Genomic DNA, 12,185 nt, shown 5'->3' with positions numbered 1-12,185 from the left:
GAGAGCTCAAAGATCCCCAGCTGAACAAAATGCAAAAAAAAGCTACCCAGGGCATCTGTGACGCTACAGTTTCAGAGGAAACATTTTTATGTGTGTGTTAGTAGGGCAAGATGTGGGGACTGGCTGTGAAGATGGCTGACAGAGGAGAAAACATGTGGTGTGGTTTAACACCACTGCTTACACCTTCCCCCTACCCATCCCCAAAGCCACCACCTCCCTATCTCCCACAACACTGGCAGAGAGGATCAAACCCTCCAGACTTAGAGGAGAGGCTTATAGCAAGCTGACCTTTCCTGGGTCTCCTCTCCCAAAAACATTCCCTGTCCTGCTCTTCTCTCCTCTTTGCCTGGAGCCAACCTCAAGGTCTCCCATTTATGGATGCTTTTACCCAAGAACTGGTACCTTTTCCAGCTTTCTGGCCATAGCTTGGTCAGCAGTCTTACAAGATTCACAAGTACACACCTCCACTTAGGATGAATCATTGTTCCCAAGACGTTTTTACCTTTTTAATGCATAGTGGACAATTATCTTGGCTGCAGTTGTCACAGCAGGAGGTGTGTGTGTGTGTGTGTGTGTGTGTGTGTGTGTGTGTGTGTGTGTTTAAGGCAAAAACTAATTTATATCACTGTTCAGAGATGACCTCAGCAGGAGACCTTTTTGCAGACTCCCAAAGGTCAAGGGACATGCTAACCTCTTATGTTGGGGAGTAGAGCAGAGCAAAGGCTGGAGAGCCTTTATGGGACTTCAAGTCTAGTGAGGGAGATAGACATTTACCACAGATAACTCTATATGCTTCCTGGAAACTGTGATATGATAGAATAGTTCAAGTTGCTACCAGACCATTAAACAAGTGATCCTGAAGCAATCAGACCTGGGAAGATAGTGAGTTTGCCTCCAGGAATGCCTCCCAATGGAAACGTTTACACTGAACTTTGAAGGGTAAATAGGTTAGCCAGTACTGTGCACATCTTGTTCCATGAAAACATTTTGTTTTCTTCACTGCTCTATTCCTGTGGGTACGTTGTACCTGGTACCATGCAGGTGGTCAATAAAGACTTTTTGAGTAAAGGAATAAATTAGGGGCTCCCAATATCTGTTTGCCCTCTCACCCCTTCCCCTACTACATGGTTCCTGCTTTTTGCATTACCATACTAGTTGGTGTATTTTTTTTTCAAAACGAAAAATACTTTTTTTCTTATATGGCTTAATTAATGTTAGAAACATTTAAAATTCCCATAGGTACATATGGTTGTAGAAACAGTAAGAATGAAAACTCCCAAATCTTTCTTTCCCCAGCTCTTTCCTCTGTAGAATGATAGATTCGTTTGTAAATTGTAAAAAAAAAAAAAAAAAAAAAAAAAAAGAAAACTAGGATGGGCTTCTCCGAGCAGGTGGTAATGATGAAAGGTTGCACATTTGATATACATAAACTTCAGTGTTATGTACAGATCAGCAAAATTAAGCAACCAATGGACTCCTCCACCTTCTTTAATGTCATTAAGCTTTAGTGTGTTTTTACAGAAATTCTTTTCTTTTGAGTCAGTACCAGGCATGGCATTCTAGATAGTGACTTTAACATAATCCCAGATGGATTAATTATCATAAAGCTTATTTTGCAGACAATCTAAGGAATTTAGCCCAAGGGCAATAGGCAATTCCTTAAATCTGAAGTTTGCCCCCCTCGATCCTCGCTTCTAGCCTCATCACATAAAAAGTTTTCGGTGAGGTGGCACTGGGAAGTACCCTAAAGCAAGCGCGACTCTCTTCCCGTCTGAATTCCCTTCTCGGGCCCTGTTTTACGCCGTGAGCTGCTTTCTTGGCAGTTTGGGGCGCCCCTCGCCGTTTGTGCGTGTGACAGCCTGACTTCCATCTGCTGCTCTGCGGCCAGGAGCCTGCTGCGCTCCCTTCAGTCACATCTTTCACGCCCGGCCATTCAGCCACCTTTCAGCACGTCTCAATGGGCCGGGGAGAATGGGCCCTCGGCATCCACATGAGCACATAATCTCCCAGGTAGCCTCCTCCTTGAAGCACCTCCAGTGCACGCTGTTCGCAAACAGCAGGACACCACTCTCTACTGGGCTCCTAATCCCTCCGACACACAGGGGAAGGAGGTCGCCGGGCTGTGAAAGAGAAAAGAAAGGCGAGGGGGCGGGAGGGCGGGAGCGCACACAATGTCAGCCCTCGGCCGCCAGCGGCTGCGCCACAATCAGCGCCAGCTGCAGCCCAATTAAGCTCAACAGGTCACAGGTGTTCCAGACAGAAGATGCTTTTAACAAAACCACTTTCTTGAAAATACCTAAGACTTTTTAAAGCACTGCAGCCCATTTCTTTTGGTGGATTCTTTAAAGCTATTTAGTACACTTGAAATACAAAGAAGCTGAAAAGCACATTTAGGCCTCGCTGGAAGGCGCCCTTTCTTCTTGCCAAACAGCAGGAGCAGCAGCGCGGCCGCCGCAGGGCCCGGGGAGCACCGCTCTGCCTCTGCGTGGATTCTGTGCAGCTGCCCGGGCCCGGGCTGGGGCGGCTCTCTTCTCCGGTTCCATCCCTGCGGATACTCTGCCACGTACCGTGCCGTTCACCTGCTCGTGCTAGAAACTGCCCCCTGGCTGTATCCCTGTACTCATACCCTGCAGTCCCTAGGCTGCCGCGGCCGGTTCCCTAAGAACTTTGAAGCAGCACTGCCAGGGACTGATTAAACTAGGTACACGAGGTCAGCTCTCCAGAGCCGCGGTTCTCACCATCCGAGGACACCCTATGAATAAGCCTCCTCTTCCGGCACGTTTAAAATTCCCGACTTTTTCTCCACAGATCTGAGGCCTTCCTTTGCCTGCAGAGTGGGGTGATGGGAGCCAAACAGAACTTCAGCTGTGTTACCCTCCCGCCTCTCTTGGAGGACACATAATCTCTGCGAGGTCGTTAGGAACTTGGTGACGGTTAAATTAGCATTTCAACCTGCCTGTTGGAAGTGCGCAAGCAGTTCTTAGCTCCCCCATTAGGCCTACTTGGGGCAGCATCCCTTTTTCCCAACCTTACATGCCACTCATGGGGATGTGTACCTGATGTCCTTCTCATAATCTGGTTACAGCCAACAGAAAAGGGTACATACTACCCAGGCCTTATTTGGAAGTCGAAGCAATTGTACGTAAATTAATGTTGGGTTTCTAATCTGTCAGTGCCCAGAAAAGAAGGTGGTGCTCCTGTTAAACTGGAAAGAACACAGGCAGGGCTATAGCACAAGATACCCAAAGTAGCGCCCAGCATTTTCAGGTTTTTCTACCCAATGACTAGGTTTTGGTAAAGTCTTTGCCTTGATTATTTGTCACATCATTTTTTTTTAAACTACTACTGCCTGCTTAGAAACCGTGTGGGTTTTCATTTTCGCAATACCCCTGTTTCTCTTTTACTAAGCTGAGCCACCTGTTTAAACTCTTCTTGTCTCGTGCATTGGGGGAAAGAACCCTAGGCTGTGTATAAGAGGTTTCATTTTTTTTCCACAGTGAAGTAAGACATTGTTCTTATTCTTCATGGCATTCAGAATTCTGCACAATTGCCTCTTTTGCCCTTTTGCATTTAAAAGTGAGGTAATTAGATTTCCCAAGGTTCAATGGTCAAGAGCCTTCTCCTCCTGGGAAGTTGCTTCCCCACACCCTCCCGAGTGGAGTTGTCTCACGTAATCCAGTTATTGCTGTTTTGTTCTTCTAAAGGCACTGCTTTTTCAGAAGGCAAGTATAGCATAAAAATTCATACTCATATGTCCTCTTTCATTGCTGAGTTACTTTTTCCCTGCATTTGAAAATGATTACTATTTTCCTCAGTGACTTTGTTTTGAGGATTTCTAAATATTTTCACTAAAAATTCTTTCCTTTGCTACCTGTCAGGAGCTCATTTCAGATACACCTTAATAGAGAGTTCCTGCTTTTTATGTTGTCTTTAAGGTATCTGTTGGCTCTATTACTATTGTAGAATACATGAAAAGAGAATTTGTGGCATGTTGGCACCAAAGAAATGGGTGTCATGGCCACCGAAACAACGTGTCTTAGTTTAGCTCTGACAATGAAATCTTAGGCCCACTCTGCTTGTCTTTTGTCTCATTTTCTCATTTTCCCAAACAAATAATACTTTCACTTTTGCAGCAAGGCACATATACATCTTAAAAGTTTGGGAATCAATTTTTTAGTCAAAACTGAAAAAAGAACACAGACTTCAGACACTCAGTTTTACAGAGCCAGCCAAAACAGTGTTGCTTTTCCAGCCTAATGGCGAAAGCAACCTTACTGGTAGTTGGCTAATAATTCATTTAAATGATCTAGTCTGCAGCCTATGGGGGAAGAGAAGGACATGGTGAAGGGATTAGGGGAAAGCTTCCAAAATCCTTTTTGCCAAAGATATTAATGCATTCGAGTGCCAAGAGTTTTCTTTCTAAACGGGTTGGTTTAACATTCCAGACAGTCTGTGATTCAAATTCATCTATTCATCTACACATCTTCTCATGAGGTTCTTCTGTAGCCTCATGGAAGAAATTCAGCTGAATTCCCCCATCACTGAACAGTCCCAGATTCCATGTGGTTTTGAATGCAATGCCAGGAGAATGATGAGTTGTGTGGTCCCTGTATACACTGTATACACTGTATACATATATATATATATACACACACACACACACATACACTGTATACATATATATGTGTATATATATATATGTACACTGTATACATATATATGTGTGTATATATACACACTGTATACATATATATATATGTATGTGTGTATATATATATAAATATATACACACACACACACACACACAGTATATACAGTATATACAGGGACCACACAACTCATCATTCTCCTGGCATCCATATATATATATATATATATATATATATATACATATATATGTATATATATATACATATGCATACTTATACTTATCTCATTAGGTTTTCTTACAAACTTTAGAGATAGTAATGAGAAAACTCCCACTTGAAGTTAAAAGCCCTTGTCAGTTTCTGTAGTATCCAATCCCAAATAAAGAGAGATGTATTGGCAAATTTAATCTAAAAAAGACCTCACTCTTTCAGAGTTTAATACAGAAAAGAAAATCCATCAACAGTTGATTGATACCAGGTTATTTTCATCAAATGGGACAAAAGATCACCATTTGCACAATTTTGGGGTTCTCCCCCCCCCCACCAAAGCTTCCATTTCAGTCCCCTAACCTAATATAAATTACTGCATTATTAGTAAATTTTCAGGCATGTTTCTTCATTACAGCACAGTTTTTCCCATGACAACACAGCAAAAACGTTCCCGTCCCTATGTAACAAATTTTGATACCTCAGGAAGCTTCCCTCAAAATAACACAGACATACTTGTATTCTTGATAAAATTTCTAATTTCTATTACTTCTAGGAAGGAACTAGATTTAAAGTAGGTCCCCAGACTAAATCATTGCTTAAGACAACATATATCACAGTGTTAAACAATTCTTGTTACTAATGTAACTGACAAAGTACAACTGACAAAAATGTAGGTTATATGAAACATAGATTAAAATATTATAGGATATAGACCAAATATGAAAAAGATACATATAATGTGTACTTTTTGGAAACTTTGTTTATAGTTAAGGAACTATTCAGTTCGATTCAACAAATATGCATTGACCATTTATATCTCCAGAACCCAAATGTGTGCTGTGGCTGCTGCCTTTTGACCCCATTAAACAGACTGGTCCTTCTCCAGTATCTTTTTTCTCCCTTGCCCTCTTTTCTCCATTCTGGAATAGGAGAGAGCAAAAGAAAAAAAAACAGGCTATGAAATAGGCAAAAGCCATATTGTGTCCTTATTGAATTGTTTTGTATTGGTTAACACCTTCGAGAACGTTTGCTGAAGATCACCAGTAATTCAAGAGATAGCCACTTATAGGTGTTCTGCCAAAACCAGGGCAATTCTGTGTATTGTGGGAAACAGAATATATGTACTGTTACCTAAAACTTGATCACGAAATACTTGTTCCTCTGAAAAGACATTAATATGGCAGGGCAAATGCTGGCAGGGGCCCTGAGAGCAAGCTGCACTTTTCTTGGGAAGTATGGTATCTTTGGAACTCATGCTAAAGTAAGTGACCCCAGAGCAAATAGAAACCACCCATCATGAAATGAGCCTCCTAAGAATACTTCCATTTTCACACCTACCTTTCTATTTGGGTTAAGAGAGAATCAATAATCCAATTAATGCTTTCATTTTGGAATTTCTTTTTTTTTTTTTTTCAACGTTTATTTATTTTTGGGACAGAGAGAGACAGAGCATGAACGGGGGAGGGGCAGAGAGAGAGGGAGACACAGAATCGGAAACAGGCTCCAGGCTCTGAGCCATTAGCCCAGAGCCCAACGCGGGGCTCGAACTCACGGACCGCGAGATCGTGACCTGGCTGAAGTCGGACGCCTAACCGACTGCGCCACCCAGGCGCCCCTCATTTTGGAATTTCTAAGAAGCTCTTTCATGAGGAAGAAATAAAAACAAAGGAGCCTTTAGGAGTTATTCTCTATCAGCTGCTTGTGCATCAACTGCTTGTGAATTGGGTTTAGAGATTTAGAGATGACTGCCATTGACTACCCTTCACTGTCATTATGGCCCACATGACTTCTGAAAACTATCATTGTTATTTTTAGTGACATTTTGATGACAGAACTTATCTTGTCTCTCTCTCTCTCTCTCTCTCTCTCTCTCTTTAAATTCTTCATTTTGGCTACTGAGGCTGGAAGAGTACAATCTCTGGTCTCTTTCTCCCCACCTTGCTGTTTCTTTGCTCACTTTATCCCTCCTGCTCAGAATGCCCTTTTCTCCCCTATACGTATATCTAAATTCCGTCCTTCCCAGTTCGGTTTATGAAGCAGTAATTTCTCTCTTCTTTCCATACCAAAGCACTTTTCCTTTTGCCTTGCTTAACAGTACCTCTAATACCATGCCACATTGGACAATTGATGTTCATTCCCTACTGGTTTGAGAGTACCAGAAGACAGATACCACAGCTTGGACATCTCTGAATCCTCTACTGGGCCTCATCTAGTTGTTATACAGAGTAGTTATTCAGTGGATGTTGATTGATGAAAGAGTGACTGGTTAATGATTTATAGTGTCTTACTTCCTCTCAATTACTAGTTGTGTGTTGCTAAGCAAATATGATAGGAAAATAAAAATGGTAGAAAGTATTGCCTAATTGACTGGTTCTTCAGAGCATCCCTGATAAATAATATAAAACAGGAAAACATTTATCGAAGCAAGTGTTGAATTCAGATAATCCTTCTGCCACTGTGGAAGTGCTAACAACTGTGATCTGTCTTCTGTACAGAGGAAGACACCTTTCTATGTGGCATCTGAATACCAGGATTCAGCTGCTCTGATTCCCTTGTCATTGTCTCTCAAAGGTTCTACAGGGCATCTCTTTCTAACTCAAACATTGTTAGTGCTCTTGTCAAAACTCTGTCCAACTTTTCTATACCTCACAATTTTGTAGTTCTCCAAATTGGATGGAATTGTTAATTAAGGGTCAGGCCAGTCCTAAATATAGTAGGGGAATTACTCTTGAGTGTTAACATATGCTGGAGGCTCTAAGCTACAAACATCCAGCTTTCAAGTGGCTGTTACTGCTCTGACCACATCTCGCCACCAGTGCCCCCCCATCACTGTCCTGGAAGCTGCCACATAAAAGCAAAAAGCAATTTATAGCTTAGGAAAATCTATAGACAGAGATGTGAAGGAAAGAAAGTTGATCTACAAGAGGAATTGCTCAGGGTTGCTGACCCTAAGGACAGCCTTCAAGGCCTCAGTGACCTGTCACCTCCCATTACCTACATTTCTCTACCATGCCTTGTTAGGCTATCTGAGATTCCGATGATTAGAGGAGTATAACCATTTCTTCTCCCAGTTTGATTACTGTATATTGAGAGAGGAAGCCTACTAGACTGTTAGTTCTCTTTCTCAGATGTACCAGCAGTGTGAGCTACTCACTATCTGGCCATGTGAACCAAATTCCAGGAACTTGGAGAGGTTCCAGACAGCCTTGTGGTCACCTCTCCCTTTCCTCCACCCAACCTCCCTACCCCCCCCCCCCCCCACCAGCTTACTGTGTTTATCTGGCCACTCTGTTTGCCATGCTCCCATCAGATATTGTACACTATTAGTGGGATCCCTGAATTATACAAAATCGAGGGGCGGGGCGGGGAGTGTTCACATAGCAATTAATTAGTACTGCCATTAGCATTGTCTAGCACATGGGGTAGGTACTCAGTAAATGTCTGTAGCCATTATGTACTGGATCCAGTATTCTTTGAGGTAAGTCTCAGTTATGAAGTGTGCAAGACATGGCACTGGTGACTTCTGTACTCCACTTAGCATGGGAAAGGACCCACATGATGGAAACATTCCCTGTACTGTCTCAGATGAAGAGCTAGAAGTCCACCAGCCAGCAGGAAATTCAGGCCTTTCTGCCTCTCCCACTGATCCTTCAAACTTTTCAGCCTTGCAGCCATTGCTTCAAATTCTTGCAGGTAGCAGAAGTGCTGCTGAGATGGAGGGAAGGAAGGAATTGAGGCTTTTCTCCACTTTGTTCCTTTTTCCTCCCTTCGTGGAGGTCCTCAAGGTTCCTTTGGAACAGAGTGGAACCATTGGATAGCCAGTTTACCATGCTAGGCATTTCATGTGCTTTTACTGTGCTTATTAATTATTATATCTTGTTTTCAAAATAACTCTCTCTGCACCAGTATATGTGATGAAGTTATTTTACTAAGCCCTGGAAGTTTTGTTTTTTTTCCTTCAACAAGTTGGTAGCCACTCTTTTTGGAAAAGCATTAACATGCATAAGCACTATAGTCAACTTCAGTGCTCATTAATGAAGCCCAGAACTAATAGTTACATTGTCGTAATTTGACAAAGCCATCTAAATCTATGCAAGTTTTTTGAAAGCTCCCTAAACATGCTGCTAAATCCCCTAAAAAGCTACTAAACTGCTTTGGCAGCCATTAGCCCAGCATAAGCAGAGGAACTCTTTTCAGTAAGTGAACAAACAGAGAAAATATGCTGAATGGCTGGACAAATGTGTTTCAGCTGGCCCTTTCATTTACCGATATAAAGGTGCAGTCAGTATCAATCACTGTTTTCCCTGTTGCCCTGAAAATCACAATATCTCTTTTCATCCCACAAGCTCTTTTCACCACAGTAATGTGTCTTTAGAATGACACCGGCATCAGCCTGCTTCCGCTGTCTGAAGTCCAGAGAGCTTAAAAACACATTTCAGGATTCAAGATTTGAACCTTCCTCCCCTTCCGTTTTCCTACCGCCCACTCTGTCCTCCCTCCTTCTGCATCCATTCCACCCCCTCCCCAGATTCTTTTCAATTCTTGCAGCTTTCCTCACTGAGTAAACAAAATTCACGTCTCTGTTCTAAAGCAGCTCTCCAAAGTAAACTTAGAAAACTCTATCTGATATTCCCAAGATTTAAGAACTTGTTCAAGAGATGCACATAAAGAAATGCTTTTACATGTCGGTAATACATCAAAGGTTGAAAGTAATGTGGAAATTCTATGCCATGACAAGGTGCGCTGATGCGCAGGACTTCACTGTATATCGGAGTAGCTCCCTCCTCTGCCCTCACCCCCTTATCACTTGGTTCTTACCTGCCCCCACCACACATACACACTCATCTTTTGTCATCTTGTATTAGAAGTATGTGCCTGTGTGTCTGTTCCACCTTTATCAGTTGTGGGCTTCTTAAGAACGAATGCCATATCTTATATATCTTTTTGCTGCTCCTGATTCTGAGTACTTACTACATGGTTTTGGAATGAAGACGATTACTTTTTGTCCTTTTGAAAACTGAAGTGGAATAACCAAGAAGATAAATGTTGGCAAGGGTGCTTATAGTTGAAGCAGTTACCACGGATGAATATTTGAAATATATTCAGTTGAATCCATTGAAATATTGATTGTCTTTTCTCTCCCCTTTTTTGTTTTGTATGTTTGTTTTTGTATGTTTTGCTTCAGATTATAGCTGTCTGTAGAGAGGCGGCTCTTCTGGCTCTGGAAGAAGACATTCAAGCCAACCACATTATGAGAAGACATTTTACTCAGGCCTTGAGCACTGTGACACCCAGAATTCCTAAATCATTGAGACGTTTCTATGAAGAGTATCAGGAGAAGAGCGGGCTACATACACTCTGAGAAAGTATGCATGTTCAGTATGCTAAAAATGCTTTCTAGAGAAAACTTGTTTCTTTTTAAAATTTTGTCTTGAGAGTGTCCAAAAAAAACCTCTCATAAGCAAAATGTCTGAAATTGAGAGGCTTCAGTGTTTAAAGACATTTTAAATCATATGGATACAATGAAAACGTCCATGAAAATCTTTGGACACAACTTTAAGTCAGTTTTATCCGGAAATGTGTGCTGTTTTAAAGAGCAAACTTCAGCTTTTTCATTTTTGACCTAGTTTATTCATCTCATGAAATGCTTTCCTCACTCCAGAAACTGTTTCACTGCATTACTAAATGCCCAGCCTGTGAGCCTCAGTTTTATACAAGAACATAGAAAATGCATGTGGTTGGGCACCTAAGTGGTTCAGTCATTTAAGTGTCCATCTCTTGATTTCAGCCCACAGTTTGTGAGTTCAAGTCCCACATAGGGCTCTGCACTGCCAGCGTAGAGCCTGCTTGGGATTCATTCTCTCTCTCTCTCTCTCTCTCTCCCCCTCCCTCTCTTTCTCTCACTCTCCCCCCACCACTTGCTCCTCTCTCTAAATAAATAAGTAAAAGAAAATGGGTGTGGATTAATCCATAGTGAGAAATATTTACAGACCATTACTTTTAAAGGCCAGCCAGTGGAATAGACAAATGCACAAACCAAACTTTTGTGGCCTTGTTTCTAGATATGTATTTGTTTTCATTATAATTCACACCTACATGTTTGCTTTGGCCTTCTTAATCTCTACTTATGGCAATAAAAAAAGAGAGAGAGAGAGAATTGAGAGTTATTTCATGTAATCCCCCTTGCCAAGTTTAAAAAATTGGAAACATAGGGGCGCCTGGGTGTCTCAGTCGGTTAAGTGTCTGACTTCGGCTCAGATCGTGATCTCACGGTTCGTGATTTTGAACCCCATGTCAGGCTGTGTGCTGACAGCTCAGAACCTGGAACCTGCTTCAGATTCTGTGTCTACCTTTCTCTCTACCCCTCCCCCACTTGTGCTCTGTCTCTGTCTCTCTCTCTCTCTCAAAAATAAATACACATTAAAAAAAATTTTTTTTAATTGGAAACATAAGCCCAGTTCAGGCCTAAAGCAATAGACTTGTTTTGTTTTGTTTCATAAAATAATATAAATAAATTGTATGTTCATGTTTTGAGTTGCACACATTTTCAGGTTACCAATAAACTTTTTCATTTCAAAGATAAACCAAATTAATTGTACTATTAGTCATATTTTCTTATGTTGCATTTTAAATATATGTATTTTTGTTCTTAATTCTTTATCTTTGGAATTTCTTGACACTTTAATATTCTATAAATATCTTTGAAAAACTGTCGGAAATCGATTCCCCGACTTCCAGTTCAGAAACTGGCAATGGAAAGAATGTGCCCTAGATCTTTGAAAATTTCCAGAAAGACAAGTCAGGCAAGAAATACCTGATTATCAAAATAATAGGACTATACAGTTTTGTGGTGGTAGATATTCTGAAGTCATGTCTCAACTGTCTTATCCTTTGACTATCAAAAATAGATTTGCAAGGCGTTTTTTTCCCAGACTACATTGGTTTATTAGTATATACACGAAATCACCAGGGGACAAAGAATATTACTACTATTTAGAGCTCTGTTGTCAAATAGACACTAGTCACATATGACTACTTAAATTTAAATTTTAATGAATTAAAATTAAATAATATTAAAAATTTAGTTCACCAGACACGTTAACCACATCTCAGGTGTTCAGTAGTCATGTGTGGTAAATGTCTGCCATGTGGACAGAATAAATTGTAGACCACTTCCATCACTCAGAACGTTCTGTTGGTTTCTGCTGATTTAGAATAGAAGCCTTACTCAATGAAATAAATAGGACCTCGAAATTGCTTTTATGCTTCCCATTTTCCCTTCAGTTATTAGAGGACCATAACTTCTTCCCTCTAAGTGCCAAGGGC

General features: G+C 41.2%; 1 protein-coding gene across 3 annotated transcripts in view; it reads left to right on the top strand.

Annotated features, from left to right (window-relative positions):
- The window catches only part of AFG2A (AAA ATPase AFG2A), a 362,532-nt gene extending 351,821 nt beyond the window's left edge, over nucleotides 1-10,711 (top strand). For all 3 annotated transcript variants that reach the window (XM_040474516.1, XM_040474509.1, XM_040474525.1), the window contains one exon: nucleotides 10,045-10,711. In XM_040474516.1, the coding sequence (XP_040330450.1) occupies nucleotides 10,045-10,221 (177 nt within the window). In that variant the 3' untranslated portion in view covers nucleotides 10,222-10,711. The remainder of the gene's footprint in view (nucleotides 1-10,044) is intronic.
- The last annotated feature ends 1,474 nt before the right edge of the window (nucleotides 10,712-12,185 follow it).

The sequence above is a fragment of the Herpailurus yagouaroundi genome, unplaced genomic scaffold, assembly GCF_014898765.1.
Source record: "Herpailurus yagouaroundi ecotype Mexico unplaced genomic scaffold, PumYag 28, whole genome shotgun sequence".
NCBI lineage: Eukaryota > Metazoa > Chordata > Mammalia > Carnivora > Felidae > Herpailurus > Herpailurus yagouaroundi.
This window is presented reverse-complemented; position numbering and strand designations above follow the sequence as displayed.